This window comes from Lissotriton vulgaris, chromosome 5 (assembly GCF_964263255.1).
Source record: "Lissotriton vulgaris chromosome 5, aLisVul1.2, whole genome shotgun sequence".
NCBI lineage: Eukaryota > Metazoa > Chordata > Amphibia > Caudata > Salamandridae > Lissotriton > Lissotriton vulgaris.
Window position 1 is genome coordinate 1724635368 of NC_141693.1, and position 22058 is coordinate 1724657425.

The window sequence follows — 22058 nt, forward strand, 5'->3', positions numbered from 1 at the left end:
TTCTTTTAAGATATTTACTTAAACTGTTTTGCTCGTAGCGTTCTCGTTTTCAGTCGATCCCCTTCTGTTCCTTCCCCGTCTCTACTTCTCTTGACATTTTTTCCTCCTCTGTTTCGCTCCAACTATTTATATTTCTCGTCACCTGACTTCATCCATTCTCTCATTCTATTTTGTTCTATGTCAGTTTATCTGTTTGCTTACTACTGTTTCTCTTTCCGTTCCTTTATTTTATACCGTTTCACACTGTAAATCCCATTTTCTAGTTCTGTTTCTTGTGCCCCTCCTGTGTCCCCCCGCCCCTTTTCTCATCTGATTCCCTTCCCGTTTACTTATTCCGAGCGCTCACCCTTTACTGCACCCATCTGTAAAGCGCACCCCTTGCCCCCTCCCACACTCTTGCTTTTGTCTTTATTCCGTTGTGAAACAGAAGCCACAGGTGGCAGGGAGAGATTGGGGAGGGGACATGCAGAATGGGGGAGGGGGTTAATTGCAATCAATAATGTTCCTGTGTTTTCTTCCCTCCTGTGGGATGCCTCACAAGGGACTTAATTAACACCCCCTGCCTGTCTGGCACTAACTGTGCACTATCTTCCCTCTTCAAACATCTCCGGTCGTCTGCATGTTCGCCCCCCGCCCCCAATCCCTTCTTGGTCTGCACCCCCCTCAGCTGCGTTCACTGGCATTCCACCGTGCCCCAGACATCCCATATCTTCACAAATTCCTGGGGCATCCACAGCCCTTGTACACCAGTTTTTCCAGGGCTCGACACCTCTACATTTCCTTCGCCCAGCCGTACACTCTTCATCTGCCAGTATTTCCCCATTTCCGCACAATTTATCTTTTGGCCAGTAGGTATCCCAGGTCACACACACACACAACCAAACACACACACAACCAAACACACACACAACCAAACACACACACAACCAAACACACACACAACCAAACACACACACAACCAAACACACACACAACCACACACACACACAACCACACACACACACAACCACACACACACACAACCACACACAACCACACACACACACAACCACACACAACCACACACACACACAACCACACACACACACAACCACACACAACCACACACACACACAACCACACACACACAACCACACACACACACACACAACCACACACACACACAACCACACACACACACACCCACACACACACACACACACACACACACAACCACACACACACACAACCACACACACACACACACACACAACCCTACACACACACACACACACACAACCCTACACACACACACACAACCCTACACACAACCCCACACACACACAACACCCCCCACACACAACACCCCCCACACACAACACCCCCACACACAACACCCCCACACACAACACCCCCACACACACAACACCCCCACACACACAACACCCCCACACACAACACCCCCACACACAACCCCCCCCCCACACACCACACACACACACCACCCCCCACACAACCACACACACACACACAACCACACACACACACACAACCACACACACACACACAACCACACACACACAACCACACACAACCACACACACACACAACCAAACACACACACACAACCAAACACACACACAACCAAACACACACACAACCAAACACACACACAACCAAACACACACACAACCAAACACACACACAACCAAACACACACACAACCAAACACACACACAACCAAACACACACACAACCAAACACACACACAACCAAACACACACACAACCAAACACACACACACACAACCACACACACACACACACACACACACACACACACAACCACACACACACAACCACACACACACACAACCACACACACACACAACCACACACACACACAACGCCCTCACTCTATCGCCCTCACTCTATCGCCCTCACTCTATCGCCCTCACTCTATCGCCCTCACTCACTCTATCTATCGCATCACCACAACATCCCTATGCGCTACCACAGCATCACTGAACGTCACAGTATCACTCGTCGCCACCACAACATCAACCAGCCCCACCACAGCATCAATCTGTGCAACCATTCAACAACAACTGGTTCAAATATGTTCTCTCAATGTTTCAAGCTTCATTACAAATGTCACAAAAATATGTTAATAGTTCACTTCTGTTCTTGGATTTTCGTCACAATAAAATACACTGAACATCACCTTTACAAAAGTTTCAGCTATTGCCATTATAAATTACAATAATTTTATTTAAGTATTATTTAAACAAATTAAAAGCCATTGTTATTTGTAATATCAATACATCTAAGTCACGTAAATACAACACATATTGCATTACAAATGCTATAGGTGTCACATTTATGGAAGTTATAACTATTGGCATTGTAAATGACAAAGCTATAAATTTCGCTATTTTCAAAACCAAAACATAAATACAAAATTTGTCATTTACAATACCAATACCTCAAACTTTCCTAATGCAAGACATATTGCATTGCAAATGCTTGTTGAGTCTTTATTTTCACACAAAATCGAAAGATGCAACTGTAGTCCTTTGGAGTTAAGGGGCTGAGCTTTATGTTTGGCACCAGTATAGATTTATAACTTGCCATTGAATGGTATGCAGTCATAGCCACACCTCCAGCACGCGTTTCTAAGCTGCATCATCTCGTTGTCTTATTCTAGCTGTTGCACAGGATTAACTGTAGCTCGGGTGGTCATTGTCCTGAGTACACGCTAATTTGGAGTGACGCAGAAAATCTCTGATCAGTCTTCCCATTATGCGGCTTCACTCATGGCCCTACCGTAGAAGTCCAGTGAGTGTCAATGCCATAGGCCTTACTGCATCAGAAACGACCCAGACTGGGGCCGATGAATAGTACCATCTGACACTCTTCATGCGTCTTGCTCTTTGACTACGGGATGTTAAAGATCAGATTAGTTCTTTCCCACACCCTACTTCAGTGCGGCTGAAACAGCCTGACAATTGAGTTGGAAAATAGACTTTCACAAACCCTTAAATAATGTGTCCATAGCAGCCCCAGAATAAGCTTAAATCCTTAGACAAACTCTTAACGAGTGTCTGTGAGACAACTGGGATATTTAAACCAGGCAACCAGAATAAAACTGCCCCAAACCCCTCATTAGGACAGGTAGATATAACGAGCATTGGCATAGCCAATAGGTCTCGCCTTTGGGGCCTTATAAGTATTTACTTTTGCAGCACAATATCCTTGGTGCAACAACCTCAACGGTTGCATAGCTAAACACTCATAAGGTCCCAAAGGCGAGACCTTTTGGCAATGCCAATGCTTGTTGTAAAGTGTCACAACCGGTGTAAAGGGAGTTCCGAGCAACAGCCGGTGGAGATTTTCTTGCTCCACTTTGTAATATTCGTAAAATGTCTGTCTATATTGAGGGCTTGAAAAGACAGAGCATAAGAATTATAAGTATCTCTGTGTTTACAGTTGCATTGATTCATTGGCATTGCCTTGTTTGTGTATTTACACGAGTATGTATTCATGTCATACCCGCACCGTTTATACAGGATGGGACCAATCAAGACATTTATAGAGCGCACTACTTACCCGGAGTGTCTCAAGGCGCTTGGGAGGGGGGGGGGGGGGGGGGGTGCTGCTACTGCTCGAACAGCCAGGTCTTCAGTTTCTTCCTGAAGGAGAGGTGGTCTTGGGTCAGGCGCAGGTCGGTCGGGAGGGAGTTCCAGGTCTTGAAGGCCAGGTAGGAGAAGGACCTTCCTCCTGTTGTCGTTCTTTGGATTCGGGGGACGGCGGCGAGGGCGTGACTGGCTGATCGGAGATGGCGTTTGGGAGCGTAGAAGTTGATGCGGTTGTTGAGGTAGCTCGGGCCTTGATCGTGTAGGGCTTTGTGTGCGTGGGTGAGGAGGCGGAAGGTGACGCGCTGCAAATTCCATTAAAGACATCTACATGTTTTAGATTTTTATTTTTCTGTAAGAAGAATTCATTTATTTTAATATTTTATAAGTCTGTGTTCCATATTTAGGTGCCTTGCTGTTCTGGGTCCTGCCCAAGACTCAGTGCGTTGATTTGAAATGTAAGTTTCGTGTACGCTTATTTTTTCAGCAGGATTCTCATCTAGGATTGCTCTCTGTCTCTCTTGGTAACCAAGCTTATTGTACTGATAAAAAATGTCAAATGATTTAAAGACCTAATTGAAAATATGAACGTGTAGTACGTGGGATCCTTGAAACTGAGGACCAAGCAATACTTTAGCTGTGTCATCTTCCCTGAGTCCCTTGATTCTTCATGTGAATTGTCTGTCTTTGCAGGAAGCCGGATATCCCTGTTCCGTACCTCTACTTCGATATGGGGGCAGCAGTGCTCTGTGCAAGCTTCATGTCCTTCGGAGTGAAACGTCGTTGGTTTGCAGTTGGTGCCGCTCTTCAGTTGGCCCTCAGTACCTACGTATCCTACACCGGCGGCTATGTGCACTACAGTGACTGGTTAAAGGTAAGAGTCCAGTCCAGCACATTTACATTTGTTAGAAACTAAATTCAGTACAACACATGCATCAGAGGTTCCCGTATGAGTCCATGTGTGTTAAATTCTCTCCTGATGTAGTATAACAAAACCTGTACTGCATCTATAGTAGCGGTTTTCAATCTTTCAGTATTTCTAAAAGGATTTTATTTGTCCTAACCTAAAAATGGTGAAAAAAAGTCTAATATTTTCCTGGCATCGAAGTAATTCTTTAAAATTATTTGAGGGACGAAGGGTAGCAGAGTTAGAGCTTTGTAGAAGAGGACTTGGGTGGTCGTGATCCAAGAGATGTAGATGGGATAGTGATATTATTTCAGCTGTAAAAGAATGAGGTAGTATATTGTAGTTGCATTTAGGGGACGGTGTCTCCAGCTCAAGTAATGATCTCCCAAAATGTTGTTCTGTGGCACTTTTAAGACCTAGCACTCTTTCACTATTGGTCTGTTGACATGTCACTCAAATTATACTCTCCTCTTCCCCCCCCCCCCCCCTCCCACAACGAAAGATATATATCAATAGACCAGCCCCCTCCAGCCATGGATGCTTTCACTTTGAGTACTGCATTTTTCCCTTGCACAAATACAATACACACACAAAAATAGTTCCCCAAAAATAGAAATTGTTTAACACTTGCACGTCCTATAGTCCAATGTATAGTAGGATTACATCAACTGTTTTCATTACTCTCAAGGCATTTATTGTACATGAGTGTTCGTACCTCACTATAAACCAGCTTTAGTATATTTATTCATCCCACTGAAAATTAGCACAAGTCATTAGCATAGCTAGAGTGTATATGCAGATTTTTAGGTTGAAGCCAAACCCCACAGCATTGTAATTGACATTTGTGGAGCAGCATCCCCCTATTGGAGTATTTAACGCCATTTGCCCCTAGAGGGAGTGTCAATAAGGCTTCATTAACACTAGTCACTCTTAGAGGACGCTTCATAAGCCTGCACTAACAGGGAACAGGTAAGACTTTCCTGCCACCAAAACATAAATAACCAAAATAAACTATTTGATTGTGATGTGCTCACCAGTGAATACAAATTCCTATAAATAGTAGTGTGCGATAACAAACTTTAAAAAATAATAATCAAGAATTGGATTAAATTCTGTAAATTCGACTCATTATTATGAACCCACTTTGGAAAACCAGCACGACCAGTTGTGTAATTTTGTTGTTGCAAGTCTGTTATTAATCTTATTTACTAGAGACACCCCCCGCAGCTTGGTGCGGGTCGTTCTTTACACGGCTGCAGTGACAGCCTTCTCCCCTGGAAGGAGTGTCACTAATGCTATTTTAGCACCAGTCCTCCCCAGAGGAAGATTCACAAAGCTGCAACAACATCGCAATAGTCACAAACTCATGGAGCATGTGCGACTTTTCTGCCACAAAAACATACACAACCAAAATAAACTATTGGTGTTATGCTTACTGGTGAATAAAAGAAATGAAACTATCGGTAATTTGAAATGATTATTATGAACCTGCTTTGGCATAGAATTAATCCTATGGAAAACAATCTCAACCAGTTAAAATAGCAAAATAGTATATGCAAATGTACGTACTAAAACTACACCCCCTCAGCTTGTGCATGTATTTCTTCACTTGGCTATAGTTAAGCCATTCTCCCCTAGAGTGAGATTTGCTGCCTTGCGTTATTCTGCCCTGGAAGGTATTCCATGGGGGGATTGCAGGTTTTCCCATGCATCCACCCATGAAGTCTGGCGCATTCCCATATTTACTAAGACTAGTTAACTTCGGAATGTGGTGAAATGCTACACCTTCCAAGGTGAGGTGTAACAAGGAGAAATAGGTAAGGAGGAGGAGGGGAATTTTCAAGGTTATGTTTATATGTTATGGATGTCCGAACTCAGTACCATGCTTCATTACTGCTACGATGTTGGAATAGTGTGTTGGCAGTGATACCACTATCTCTGTGATATATAGTATGATTTTACTGTGATTCTGGACAAATACTAAAAACAATAAACATCTCTTTAACAAGGAGAAATTGGTTTATTTCCTTCCACTTTCTACGTGTGCTGCATTCTGGAGCACCAGTAGAAAGAGGGAAAAGCCTCGGTGCATGTCCCTTCCAGCACAAAAATAATACTAGCTGTAACGGCAGGCACCCTTGCACCATAGCTCAAGGGTACCTGTGTTGGCGCTAGGCTACACTCGGTGTGCCAGTGCAGAGGGAGAGCAGGAGTGTGTCATATCATAGTAGATATGGCTTATTCCGGACCTTTCACTGTCACGCAATGCAGCAAGTTGTCTTGTTGAATGACTTATCAGATCTGCACACTTAGTAATAATGTGAGCTATTGCAGCATTGTAATAGGCTGGTTAAGCAGTTGCTTCTGATTTGAGAGCTACATCTATTAAAGTTCTGAAGGGCTGCAGTCTTGTTTAAGACTTTGAACAGTTTTTCTGATTTGGAAAGGACATCTAGTCAGTACTTGAGTTAACTGTAGCTATGTGAAAGGCCAGACTGATTGGCTTTGCCAGTGCTTATTATATTGCCCAGCTATGTGAAATATAAGAAATTGTAAATGTAAGAAACTTGGTACAAATTATTGTCTCACAGTTCACATGTAGCAGTGAAATATTTGGAGGCCTAACTAGCAAACTAAAAGTTCTTGTTTCCTGGAGGGTTGTGGAATATCCAGCCAGATTGTTTCAAACGCCGTAAATAATTTGTATTCTTTTTTTTTCACCCTATAAGAATCTACTGTTTCAAACATTAAAAGCATACGTATGTCCCACAAGCTGAAATCTTAGTGACCTGTGTGAATGCCTGCTATCCTTTTAATTCACAGATGAGAGTGGTATACTTGATTTTCAAAACAGCAGTCTAAGGGAAGCTAGGCTGAAGTTGTGCTATTTAAAAATTTTAATCGAAATTTGCCTAGCTTGCGTAACGGTAAGTTTCAATTCTATTAAGGATACGGAGGCGAGGATTATGCTTTTCTTCCTTCGCTTTATTACATAAATGAAAAACACAGCAGCCTTAGAAAAGCTCCAATCCATTTTCAACTGCAGAAAATAGGAACCAAAAACGATTTTCAAAGTTCATCAATCCAGGAATAAACTACAGCTCCCATGAGCCTTCAAACATTAGTCCTTCAGCTATCTCCACTCCCAGTATGTTAGACAGTCCATCCTCAACTTCCTCCTCTTTCTTCGCGCTGGTTACACACATCCTCACTGGTCTTGTTTGGAACCGTCATTTCCCGTCATTTCCTATCGGAAAAAGAACGTAAGAGAAGCACCAACAATCTGGTGACAACAACCAATGGAGGACATCATCAAGACTGTCTGAAGAACATGCACAATGTAAACGGAAAAAGAGTTACTTACAGACATACGGGCGGGTTCATCGTCGACGAACTCCCGGGTGGGATAATCCTCGCCTCCGTGTCCTTAATAGAATTGAAACTTACCGTTACGTAAGCTAGGTAAATTTCGATTCTATGTCAGGACCGGAGGCTTCGGATTATGCTGGTTTAAAGCTTACTCACTACCAATTGTGCCAGATCCACCACCGGTTTAAAATAAAACCTTTTAAACGTGGAGTCTGAGGACCAATCTGCTGCACGCATTAAATCCTCCAAGCGAGCTCCTACAGAAAACGCCTTAGAAGCCATTGCTCCCCTGGCAGAGTGAGCTCCAAAACGTTTAGTATCAATGCCCGCCTCCTGCAAGACCCAATGCACCCACCTTGCAATAGTGGGGGAAGAGACTGCTCTGTGTGGTTTTCGCAGGGCAATTAATAATTGTTGTTCGCCCGGAGGGCGGATATCCAATGTCATGTCTTCGTAAGCCTTCAAACACTGCACGACGCACAACTTGGGGGAGTCCACAAAGGCTGGGTACGAGATCGTTCGTGACGCAGACTTTGTACGACGTCCCACTTGAAAAGTAACCCCGTCCGGGGAAAACATTTGCGCCGACACATCCAGGGCGCGGACATCCAACACCCGTCGGCAAGAAACCAAACACAGGAGCATAGCCAATTTAGCTGACAGCTCCTTCAGGGACAAATAAGCTTTAGCCTGCCAAGACAGGAACAGGTTCAAGACCACATTCACATCCCAAAGGGCCGAATATCGGGGTTCCGGAGGTAGAGGGAGACGAACACCCCTTAAAAGGCGACAAACAAAAGGATGCTCCCCCACTGGGGCGCCTCCCACAGGTTGATGACCCGCTGAGATTGCGGAACGCATTGCGTTAATTGTCCTATAGGCTTGGCCTTTAGATGCCAATTCGGCTAAAAAGTTCAAGATCGGAACGAGTCCTGCGACCACGGGATCCAGGTCTCTTCGAAGACACCAACGCATCCATTTAAGCCAAGCGGATTTGTAGCGCTTCGCCGTGCTATCAGCCCAGGCCTTGGAGAGTAGGCCCTCAGCCGATCCCGAAAGGCCCGGGAGCGACCAACGTTTTCGGAAATCCTCCATGCCATGAGGTGGAGAGAGCCCTGCATGATGAGAGGATGAGGTTCTCTATCCGGGCTGAGCAAGGGTTGAGGAGACTGGGGGAGTAGGATTGGAAAATCCCAAGAAAGTTCCAGAAGAACTGGAAACCAGACTTGAGACCTCCAGAGTGGCGTAACCAACACCATCTCCACCTCCTGACGGCGCACTTGGGTCGCCGTTCGTAGTATCATCGAGAAAGGGGGGAACGCATAGGGCCTCTCCTGGCTCCAGTCCTGGAGGAAAGCGTCCGTGGCCTCCGCATGCGGATCCGGCCTCCAACTGAAAAATCTTGGAAGTTGGTGATCCAGGCGGGATGCAAACAGATCCACCGAAAACGGACCCCAGCGGGCGTTCAGCCACTGGAAAACCGGAATGTCCAACATCCACTGGCTGGCATCCCTCAGGTGCCTGGAGTGCCAGTCCGCCACCTGATTGGCCTGACCCGGCAGGTACTCCGCCGTCACTGATATGTGATGCGAGAGGCAATAGTCCCAGAACTCTTTTGCCAGATCTGCCAGAGCTCGTGAGCGAGGCCCTCCCAGGTGGTTGACGTATCGAACTGCTGAGACATTGTCCATTCGTAACAGGACACAGGCCTTCGCGGAATCCTTGGTCCAACAGCGGACCGCGAAGGACCCTGCCAAATGTTCCAAACAATTGATATGCAACTGTTGTTCGCCGGACGACCAAGCGCCGCCGGTGGAGAAATCCCCGCAACGGGCACCCCAGCCGGACTTGCTGGCGTCGGACTCTATCACAAGATCCGGAGCTGACCCGAAGATCGCCCGACCATTCCAGGCCTCCATGTGCGAGAGCCACCAGGACATCTCCTCCTTTACGTCCTCTGAAAGGGGAACCATCTGGTCGTAGGACATGCCCCGTCGGAGGTGTCGGGCCTTGAGGCGCTGGAGCGCTCTGTAGTGTAACGGGCCCGGGAAAATTGCTTGAATGGAGGACGATAGAAGTCCCACCACTCTGGCTACCTGACGCAAAGAGGTCCGGTTCTTGGAAATGGTCTGCCGCAACATATGCTTGATCTTGGCCATCTTCTTCGAGGGAAGACTGAGGGAGGCTCCGACGGAGTCTATGACAAAGCCCAGAAAGGTAAGTCTTTGACACGGAACTAGAACTGACTTGGCACCGTTGATGATAAACCCCAGGTTCTGGAGGAGGGTGACCGCCTGCTGGAGTTGAGCAGCCAATAGTATCGGGCACTGGCCCATCAAGAGAATATCGTCCAGATAGACGATCATCCGAATACCCTGCCCCCGCAGGAACTCCACCACCGGATGCAGCACCTTCGTGAAACACCAAGGTGCCGAGGAAAGACCGAAAGGAAGGGCGGTGAATTCGAATACCCTGTCCCTCCAGGAAAACTGAAGGAAACGCTGATGAGGAGGATGAATGGGCACGACCAAATAGGCGTCCTTTAAATCCAACCTCACCATGCAATACCGTGGGAGGAGTACATCTCGCAGGAGGTGAATCCCCTCCATTTTGAAGTGGCGGTAAACTAGCCAGCCATTAAACTCCTTGAGGTTGATCACAGGACGTTTGCCCCCGTCCGTCTTGTCTACCAGGAAGACCTTGCTGAGGAAACCAGCAGGATGTTGCGTTTTTGGAGTAACTCCCAGACCTCTTAGTCTATCAAGCGCGCGTCTGACTCGGAAAAAATGATCGGCCGCGGAGGGCGAACCTGAAATGGCTTGTCGTAGAAATCGATATGGAAACCCCGCACGGTTTGCAAAACCCATGCGTCTGCAGTGCGCGATGCCCACTCCTCGTAAAAGGTCGCTAACCTGCCCCCCATGAGAACCTGGTCCGAAGACCGTACACTTACCGTTGGAGGTATTGGGTCCAGGGTTCTTGCGGAAGCCTCGACCGCCGAAGCGTTGTCCCCTGGTGGGGTAAAAGTTGTTGAAGTTCGCTGAGGTCAGGTACTGGCTTCTGCCGGAGCCTTGCCCTCTACCGTTGGCGTTCTGTCCTGGGCGGCCGGTCGGGCGGCCCCTGCCCCGACCGGCCCCTTGGGAAAAACGCTGTTGGAATACTCTTTTGATGCTGGACTGTGCCTTGTCCAGCGAAGTGAACGTAGACACGAATTTGCCAAGCTCTTTAATGAAAGGCTCGCCAAAAAGGCCGCCCTGGGCGACCGCCCCCGCTTCCGAAGAAGCCAAGTCACCTAGTTTCGGGTCCAGCTTGATAAGCAGGGATCTCCGACGTTCGGTGGAGAGGGCGCAGTTGGCGTTCCCCAAAAATATGATAACCCTCTGGGCCCAGTTGGATAAGACCTCAGGAGAAATCACTGTGCCATTGGCCTTCGCTTCCTCCGCCATGTCCAGGATTTTTGTGGCGGGCCCTACTGCATCTAACAACTTATCCTGGCATGACGGCCAGGAGCGGTCGATCCCCTTACGGGGATCCTTCATAAATTTGGGGAGGAACGTGGCCATTTTCGCGTCCAATTCGGGCGTCGGGGCCACCTTCCCCTCCAAAGTGGGTCTAGGACACTCCCCCCGCAGGCAACCCCTTGCGCCTTTCTCTAAAGGTTTGCGCAGGCGGCCTGCCACGAACTTTGCCACCGTGTTGCCCGGCGTCCAGGCAGCGGACCGCAGGTGCATAATCTCATCCGGGTCCAGCATGCCGGAACTGTCCCGGGGCAACTCTGTGGCCGAGCCCGAGGGGCGCCACGAGCGGACCGACTCTCAGTCATCGTCGGTATCCGGTGAATCCAACCCTGGAGACGGAGGCGCGGTCTCTGAAACCACCGAAGGTTCAGGGTCCGAAAGCGGTGCAGTGGGGCCAGCAGTCACCTTGGCCAAGAAAGCGTCCCTGAGACGCTCAAAGGCGCCTCTGTCGACCCCCTGCCCCCCTTCCGGAGCCCCTTCCCTGCAGGGCCTCTTTGGCGTGGGTGGGCCCTCACCTGAGGGGCCTGGGAGGCCAGTAGGCGCTCCCAAATGGGCCTGCGCCAGCTTGGCGCACTCCTCAACGATGCGCGCAGACAACCGGTCCTCCATGGGACCCACCACCTCAGTCACACAGCGATAAATAGAGCTGTCGACTGCTTGGTAAAACTCCTCATCTTGTAAATAGGAGTGGGGTTCCTCAAAATAATTGTCTTGATCTATGCTGCCACGCTAACCGCTAAGCACCTGATGCAAGCAGCACTGTGAACAATACCCTCTCACCAGAGGGTGTCAGAGCAATATGGGCAGACTATACAGACTGCAATAACGTTTTGGGCCAGCCAACCCTGGCAAGGTGAGCCACACGCTAAAGTCCCCAAACGCGCCGACCCTCCACACAGGGACCGGGTCCAACCACCCCCAATGCACGTTTCACCACACAAGAGCAAAAAAACGTGTTCTCGCCGAACCGGCGCTTCACGCGGTCCCTGCCGCTAATACAGACCCCGCAGGGCGTCACATAAATTCAAAACAAGGGCCAAATACAGACCCGGTATACCGGGCGTTGAGTGGTAGAGAGGGCAAAGCTCCGTAGTTGGCTGGCTCCTCCGCGCGTCTCCTCCGAGTGAAGGGACGCGCGTCGAGGAGCAGGCGAGACTTACGGGCGCCCTCTGGCGGGCGCTAGTAACACCGCACCGCCGAAGGGATAAACGCCGTGAAAGGAGCGAAAGCGCTCCCGCGGCTCGGGGCTCTGTAGAGAGAAAAACAGTTCTAACGCTGCAACAGAGCCCAAAACATCTCCTGTCCGTGGACAAGAAAGTGCATAAATACAGCCCAATAAACAAAGAAAGAAGTGAACTTAACTGACTGCTGCGTGAGCAGCGAAGAAAGAGGGGGAAGTTGAGGATGGACTGTCTAACATACTGGGAGTGGAGATAGCTGAAGGACTAATGTTTGAAGGCTCATGGGAGCTGTAGTTAATTCCTGGATTGATGAACTTTGACAATCGTTTTTGGTTCCTATTTTCTGCAGTTGAAAATGGATTGGAGCTTTTCTAAGGCTGCTGTGTTTTTCATTTATGTAATAAAGCGAAGGAAGAAAAGCATAATCCGAAGCCTCCGGTCCTGACATAGAATCAGTTGCAATGGTCACCACTCCAGTTAATTTTAGCCTGGCGGAGCCCATCCTCGTATTGCTGGAGATGTCTTGCCTGACTGCATTGTACATTTGGGATTGGAAGAAAATGAGCAACTGTTCGGGAAGCATCTTGACTGGGAAGAAGGCAGAATTGGAATTAAGAAACTCTCATACAGCTTCAGATTTACACTGTACAGCGGTCATCCATGAAATTAAATTAAAACTTCCTGATGGTTTTCAGCCTCTGGTTGGTGGGTGCATGGGAGTGGGGTGAAACTTCGGAATCACAGACGGTGCCAGCCTCCGACATATAGGTGTTGGCCATGTATGGCATAGTATGAAGAGTTGATATCTAAACTATATGACCAGCTTCCTAAATTTGAAGACGTTTGCGATAATTTTCTCAAACTGATTTGATAATGGTTGTTATACTGTTCATGTTCTCTGTCGTTTGTGGAAGATAACTGAGTAATAGGTAACAACTGATTAAGTTCTGCATCATATCGGAGAATTGGGAGATCTGTTTTCAGTTTAAATACTTACTTCATGTTTTTCCTTTTTTCTAATCACACTTGATTTTCTATATAATGTCCACCTTTTTTGATAACTCTTGTGTGGCTCAGCGGTGTCTTATTCACTCCGACTCATCTTGCACATCAAAGAACGTATAAATGAAGCAAACAAAAATTTACCTTTATTCTGTCTCCTAAATACTTCCAATGCTGTACATATATTTAGAGTGGGATTTGATTAATGTAGTAATGGTTACTTAATTTCAAACTCCTAGGCCACAAAGTTTTTTTGTTTTTTTTACTTTCACTATTCTCCTTTAACTTAAGGTTGTTTTAAATATCTTGTCCTATTCTCGTTAAAGCCATGGGATTAATCTTTTAATGTATAGTCTTAGATTTTGTATTGTTTTGACATTTACTCTAAATAACTTTCTTTCTTATGCATGTGGTAAACACTGATAATCCATTTTACTTGGTCAAGTAATCAAGTCCCTGTAGCAGTTTTTTGGTGACATGGTCACAGTACTCTAAATTTAAAGTGATTAGCAGAATAATATAATATAATTTTAATGTTTCATCCTTCTCTTCATCTCGAATGTTTTGGTGTTTGACTTGAACCCTACCCATTTTGCTTTTTAGGGATGTGCCTGTAGAGGATTCTGTTTATGCAATAATGGTGCAGTGGGAGGGGGTAAAGTACATTTAATTTCCACTGGGTCTTGCAAGCTGTGGCTTTACTATATTTTATTTTGGGGGCAATCTCTCTGAGGTAAAGCATGTTATGTTGCCATGTTGCCATGTTGTTAAATTCTTTCCCCATCCCGCTGTGACTAATTTGTCAAATGGGCTCATTGTTCTTGTAATGCACACTTTTTTCCTATATACAAATAACTGTCCTGTGAATGACTGGCCATTTGCTGATGTATTACGTTACTTTTTCACAGGTGCGAATGTATTCTCGAACAATCGCCATCATCGGCGGATTGCTGATCCTTGCTAGTGGTGCTGGTGAGATGTATCGACAGAAACCACGAAACAGATCTTTGCAAACAACTGGACAAGTCTTTCTGGGCATCTACCTGATTTGTGTGGTATGTAGGCATCTACAATCTGATCACATTCTGAAAAGACATGCTAAAGACTTGAATTCTTTGTTTTAAAGAACAAGATCATACCTCTTACATGAACCAGCACGCATTACTGAAGCTACGATCTACATGCGCTATTGATTTTTGCAGCTTATTTCCTGTGATGAATTGCAGTCGTCCATGAACTGTAGCCATCAAAGGACTTCATTCTAAATAGTGTAACATTTTGATTCACCATATGTTGGGTGTCAACAAGACAGGATGTTGGGAACTAGGCACTGATTAACTGAGCAGTTGCCCAAAACACTTGATATAGCTCTGTTAGATGCATGGCTTGTGGCAATGTTCCTAGATTTTGTTTCATAGTCATTTACTTAGTCTTCGCCCAAGCCAAGTTAACAATTTGTTCTAAACCTGTATGATGATGGAAGAGGGCAAAGTTATTCTTTGGATACCTTTCAAAGCATAACTCTTTGTGTCGTCTGAATAACTGATTACTGATCACCGTGTCAAGCTGTTGCATGTTTAGTTTAGTTTAGTTTACAGGCTTATGAATCACCCTCTGAAGGGTATCTCGGCGTTCTGGGTATGCAGCAGAGATAACGGCAATGGGCTGATCTAGAATAGAGTTGTTTTCAAGGGTTTTCTAAATTTCCGATAGTTGGGACATTGTCTTAAGGCAATAGGGAGTTGATTCCATATAAGTGGCGCTTGATAAGAAAAGGCCTTGCCTCCTGTTCGTGTCTTTTTTATTCTGGGGATCTTGAGCAGGGATTTCAAGCTTGAAAATATGAATAGCACCTGAAATGATTCCTTCCAGGTCACCAAAAAATATAACGGATCTTGATAACTGGTAACTTACTATACTCTGCGATTATTTATTTTATTTCCTCAAAAAAAGAAGTTAATCACTTTCTTGCAAAGATCATTTTATTCGTTACCCTAAACCAGCACTTCCTTATAAAGGTGTATCACAGGCTGTGCTTTGGTCTGAGGGCATCATGTCTGACTTTCTACCACTTGTTCAGAAGGTTAAATATTCATGCAAGTTCTGGACTATGCCTATTAATGTTTCCTCCAAGAAAGTGGTAATTGCTTTGATGGATTCACTTTTTAGTGTCTTTTTTGCAGAAATCGGGGTTGAAACTGGTCAGAACTTTTGATGGTCCCTGGGGAGCGTTCTTTCAAAAAAAGTGGTAATACTTTGAGTTCTAGCCGGCCAATGTCAAGCTTAGTCTCTGGTGCTACTGCCCCCTACCATTAAAGCAGGTTCCTTAAATGTCCTTGCTCTATCTTTAGTTGGTGTAATGCTCCCATAGCCTTTGCTGCATATATTTCTGTTTTGATCTCTTGGAGAACGCCAACCTTTGGAACCTAACACACCTGTGCTATTTGAAGGCCTGCTTATCTCATTGTTTAGAACTCTGTGCTTTAATTCAGAGATTCTGTTACATAACATCCCTGTAGAATAGCTTATGATGTTGGTTGCCCGATTACATTTTCCCACACACCCAAAACTGGCAGACTCTCTGTAGGAAGGTGGCTACCTGACTATGGTTACCCCAGATTTTTTGCCTTGTGTTTAGCTGGTTTTCGACTTAGTTGGCCTGGTTCCCTGCTAATCAGGGCCCCAGGCTATATGCTCTCTCTGTAAAATGGATTCCATGTACCCTAGGTGCATAACTAGATTGGCTTGGGTCACCTTATCAGCCCCTGTACAGAGCACTATAGGTGCCCAGGGCATAGGTGCATCCAAGGCCTACCAGGGGCTGCAGCATATCTTTTGCCACCCCTGGCTGGCTATCTAAAATTGACACAACTGGCTGATCACTCATCTGGGGCAAGGTGGTGTAATCACCCCTTGCTTAGATATAGTATACCTATATCTGGACACATATAAACCTGTGAGTCACTCCTATGGAAGGCCTTATCAATTCTGGAGGCAGAGTGCGTGGTTTAATGTGAGATGGAGCTCTGGCATGAGCTGAGCCTGTCTGCAGCTGTCGGGAACAACTCCCTAAGCTGTTCCAGGATAATGCCATACCATATACTTTTAAGTGCCTTATAATCCTCGCGGTTATATAGCAACTTTGGTTTGGCTTTATCAAAACATGTCGTGTAAGGTGTCATACGAATTGGAATACTACCCCCTCGCCAGTTCTGGCGACGGGGGTAGCATTCCACCCCTCTAGAGTGAGAAGACATGTTACTTTGCTGAAACGCGGTTGATTTTAAAAGAGCCTCAGATTCACAAAATGGATGCCTCTGCCACAGACACGGGTCTGACCTCCTGCTGCTGACCGAAACTCAGCAGATGGGGGCCTGGACAAAGGGTTTCCTGTCGCAGGGCGGTGTTACACCACCCCAGACAGGAGATAGTGGATTGTAGCAGGGAGGTTTGAAAGAAACCAGACACTGCCTGGGGAGCACAAGGCTGCCCCTTGCATAATCCGGCCAAAACCGGTTCTGGGGCACACCAGCCCCAGTCCCAGCACGGCCTGGATCAAAGGAAAGGGGTGTATCCACCCCCTTCCTGGGTCCCACCCGTAGGAGGGGACCTAGCAGGTAATCCAGCCCACCAGATTCGAATAAGAGTGGGAGCAGTGCCAATGCAACTCAGATTATCCTGAAGAAACATAAGAAACGAAACTCTGGACCCTTCGACATCCTACTCAACGTAGAAGACTGAAGAATCTCTCTTGTGGTCAAGGAGTGACCACCCTGTGCAAACAGGCACCATCCAGCACCTCGACCCTTGCTTTGTTGCAGTTCCCGCCAGAACTCGAGCGACAGAGATCGACGAGATCAAGCTTGCCTACTTCCTCCAGCCCGATCCACAGTCCCTGCAGAGCCGAGACCCTTGGAGGCGACCGGAAGCGGGGGGCACACCATCTTGAAAAGGCCACGAGACACTGACCGTGCAGCCCACGAGTGACCATCGAAGCTGTACACTGGGGTTTGAGAAGCCCCAACCCTGAGCTACTCTTGCACCGAAGCTCACCCCTCCACACTCGACGAGTGCTGCGTGGGGCCCTTCTGCTTGTGTTGGCTTGACGCGTTGGCCCGGTCACTTGCCAGCTGGCTTGTGGCCCCTGTGCCGACGAAAACCTTAAACCGACCTGCTTTTCTGGTTGCTCCAGATTTGCACCAGCTCCTGTGAAAAGGAGCCCCCGCTCTGACCCTCCTGGTCCGAGTGAGAAGCAATCCCCCAGTTCCGCGTGGATTGCTTTTGCCAAGTGTTGTTTGCTCCAATCTTGAAGCCGACGGCGCTGACGGCGAGGGCCTGCGTGGGACAGATCGTGACCTGCTCCTGGACGTCGCAGATGCCCCAGAGCCCACGTGACAGCGGAGAGAAGCTCCTCGACAACCATCTGATTGCGCCCAACATTGCCTGGTTCCGTCCTGGTTCCACCCTGGTCACTGCTGAGTGACCCAGACTCTGTCCCCTCTGCTTTCAGATACTTCTCGACTCCGATCCACCCTTGGATCACACCGGACACTTCTGCTTCCCATCACCTGCAGCATCTTCAGCTCCAAGCACCAAGAGCCTGCGTGCCAAAACCCGACGCCACTTCGACCCTATGCACCCGCTTCCTGTGGGTGAGGTAACATTGCAACGCCGGTGTTCCCACACTGGTACACACCTCTAGGGTCTGTGTCTTAAGTTTTGTTCCTCTAGGTTCAGCGGAAGTATCTTAAAACGCTCTTTGTGTAACTTTTACGCACCATTGACATTGCATTGGTGCAAGGCGCACTTTACGTGCTGCACCAGAATCCCGCGGGCTTTTCCCGACTTCAGCATTGCTAGTCCAGACTGCTCCCAGCGATTCCCTAGGCCCTAGGCCTAACCACTGTTCGATTGGTATCTCTTATACCACTTTTTTAATATATGGTTTTACTGGCCACCCGCCCTCATCCATAATTGTGCAACTTCGTATGTTATACTGTGCTTTTGATTTAACGCTTGTGCCCCTTTGCTCATAAAGAGTACTGGGGATTATTTTAGAAATAAACCCATATATTTTTATAATATATACTTGTGTGGTGTCCTTTCATTTGATATTACAGGATTGTATGTGGTAAAACAGCTTGCTTAACACAACCTCTTAAGTTAAGCCTTTAAGGCTGCTTAGTCCATGCTACCCCTAGGATAGCTTGTCTAACAAGGTTGACTTACAACCAGACACCATAAGGGATTGTTTGGACTGATACAAGGTGGTTCCAGAATTGGAAACACCACATATCAGGCCAACTTCTCACACTCTCTCTTTAGGCTGCTGTTTGAGTCTACTTCCCCAATTTTATTGTGTGCCTTCTTCCAGGAAAGTGATAATTGGGCTTTTTCCCTCTGCATTCCCCATCTGCAATATTTTGAGTAGTTTCTAGCATCTCGTCTATAGTATCTCTTCTACCTTTAGAGGCCAGCGGGTGTATTGTCCACCTGAAAGGTACCATCTGCAATATCCCGTTCTCAACACTTTACCGTCCGCATTTGCACTTTTAGAGACCATATCTAATGTTTTGTGTGCAGTACTGGTGGCCAAATCTAGAGAATTGTCCAGCTGTGAAGTGTCTATCTGGAAAATTGTCTACCTCGCAATGCTTTACTTCTCGGTATTGTCACTATTTTTAGAGGTTGTTTCTATTGTGTTGTAGTCTGAGGCACTTGACTAGAGGAATTGAAAGCATAATACTAAGTATCTCAAAATCATTGTACTAATCTCTGCTTAAGAATGGCAAATCCCAGGAAGCACATGTCTCCAGCACTTGTGCTGATGGTGGATAGTGAACATTTTGAATTGCGAGTACAGACACTACAGTGAACGGCTAATATCACAATTTATTTTCGAAGGACTGAAGCCAACTTGCCTACAGTAGGTTGCCACCCATTTGAATGTAATGTATTTTATCTGTTCTGGTGGCCCCATTTGAGGCATTGTGTTCAGATCTTGAGTCCACCTTTAAAGTAATGCTTCCTTTTTTTTCCCGTGTGTCACAAGTAATATTGCTACTATTAGGAAGATTATTCTGTAATTTTTCATCCCCATCTAGAGTCAATTTCTGCAAAATTGTGTTTGGTGCTTGAGTCCCCATCTGTGTGTTATTCAGAATGCCAGAAATATTTTCAGTTTTGTGGGGTTTCTTTGTTCTGCATGTCATTCATGGCATATATCGTCTCGTTGTGGAGGACACCATTGTATTGCTACTCCCAGTTCTGCTGAAATACTGAAATTCATTATTATTAGAATGTTAGAAAGGAAAGAGGCTATAAATGCAAAGCTGTAAAATAGCCGTACTACAAATCTGATTCAGTTTTACGTCCAACACACAAATATGCCGTATACGTTTTTTGTAAGAGTACAGGAACTGCTTCATACCATTATCCAATTTGCCAGATGCCTTTCTTGGGTTGCTGACAGGAAAAGTGTTTTTATCACCAAACTTTATGGTGACTCCATGGCATGAAGTAGTGTGACTCTGTAAATGTTCGTGTGTATGAATATTTGTAAGTGAGGTGGACCGAAGAGGGCAGCGAGAGGAAGTTAGTCGTAGGGGTAAGTTGGGATTCCGGTTGAGGATATAATGAGGGGAGAGGTTTAAATGATGCCGAGGTAGGTGAAAGGAAACCTAAGGGTGTGGTTGGTGGAAAAGAGCTATCAGGAAGAAGATAGAGGAAATGAGGAGTAAACCTTGTGTAGGGAGTGGCTTTTAGAAGAACAATAGTTGTTGCAATTGTGTATTGTGGCTAGATTGCCTTAGGCGTCTGTCAGGTAGGAAGAGTGTGAGTTGGAAAAGGCAGTATGTGAAAGTTGGAGGGAGTGATAGCAGCTTGTTGCTCACCACAAAGGGCTGTAGGGAGAGTTATGTGTAGTGAGAATGGAAGTGAAGGCAACAAAGTACTGAGGTAAGGCACTTACACCTGAGAGGTGACATTGGTGCTAGAATGTTGAACAGCCACCTCTTGGGGCATGGGATTGTGATCGGTTACTTGGTGGTATTGCATATTGCTTTTTTCCACTATTGTCTCTTGGACACAGTACTGGAACACTTAGCGGATATTTGCGCTAATTCATTTAGGCACTTTACTCTCTCAGGTTGGTGCGGCTGAACAGACCAGGCTTCTTCATGGAGGTGGGTTGAACCTGTAGTTCATTAAAACACCATAAATAATAATCCATAATATCATCGTTCAGTCAGGGCTTTGCCTTATTATTTAAAAAGGAATGTATTTAGCAGGTTGATTAATAGTTAATTTAACCCCTTGCTCGCGGCCGAAATTCCGCTCCTGTGCGGCACATTCCGATCGCGGGCGTGGTCATGACAGCTGGAAGCCGTCATCAGCTCACGAGCACTGTGTGCCATGACGGCTCCCAGCCGTCATCAGCATCGAAAGGGTTGAAAAGACAAGGCACACAAAAAACAGATAGGACAACCATCTTTTATGGAAAGATACAACCCGAAATGTTTTTATAGCCTATTAGAGTTGGTTGCTAGAGTTCCGCTTCATTAGCAGAACTCTAGTAAGAAATGAGGGATTGGTGTATTTCACCCATAGTAACAGAAACCTATGCTGGACTAAGGAATGGGTTGAAAGCATTCCGCAGTGATGTCTGAGAGAAACATAGCCACCCCCAAACCACTATTTTATATCCCTCATGATCACACAACATACATGCAAATAAATGGGGATAGATCCACATGAGGCACACATTGGTAAGGCCTGTCACAATTTATAAATATGAAAACTGACTGCTATTGCCATTATCATATTGATTCAAACTCGCACAAAACTCCCAACTTCATTAATTATTTTAAATATTTTTACACAATAGCGCTCTGTGAAAGATATAATACTTCACACATTCCATTCAGATTATAAAGCACATGGCTACCTCAACAGGGTTTTCCAGTGCTGATAGAGCCAAAAAACAGAATTGAGATCTAAAAGAGCCCAGTTCCTGAGAATCTTTCTAAATATCACATAAGAGTTGCATAGGTGGAGATTGAGTGGCAATGCATTCCATAAATTTGACTCCTGGAAGGAAAAAGAGCGACCTCCCTGTCTTGCCAGACTTACTTTGAAGATAATGGGCAGGTTCAAGTGCCTGTTCAGATTTCCCACTTAGAGATATAGAGGCGGATCGGAGATCGTATTTATAGAGGACCAGCCAGATGCATTGTATATACAAAGCACAATGCATGAACTTTGTATGTGTAGATATAGGAAGCCAGTCAAGTTGGCGAAGATGTTGGGAGACTGAAGCTTTACGAGGAGTGTGGCACAGTAAGCGGACCCTCGCATTCTCGATAGTCTGCAGCTGCTCAAGACTGGAGTGAGAGGAACCCAGATGTAACACATTACCGTAATCCAATCTAAAAGTTATTAAAGCCTGGCGCTAACGTGGTAAATGTCTG

General features: G+C 46.2%; 1 protein-coding gene across 1 annotated transcript in view; it reads left to right on the forward strand.

Annotated features, from left to right (window-relative positions):
- TMEM101 (transmembrane protein 101) overlaps positions 1 to 22058 on the forward strand; it is a 103489-nt gene that overhangs the window by 60752 nt on the left and 20679 nt on the right. Inside the window, exons 2-3 of the mRNA XM_086923949.1 lie at positions 4307 to 4487; positions 14499 to 14645. Of these exons, the coding sequence (XP_086780075.1) occupies positions 4307 to 4487; positions 14499 to 14645 (328 nt within the window). The remainder of the gene's footprint in view (positions 1 to 4306; positions 4488 to 14498; positions 14646 to 22058) is intronic.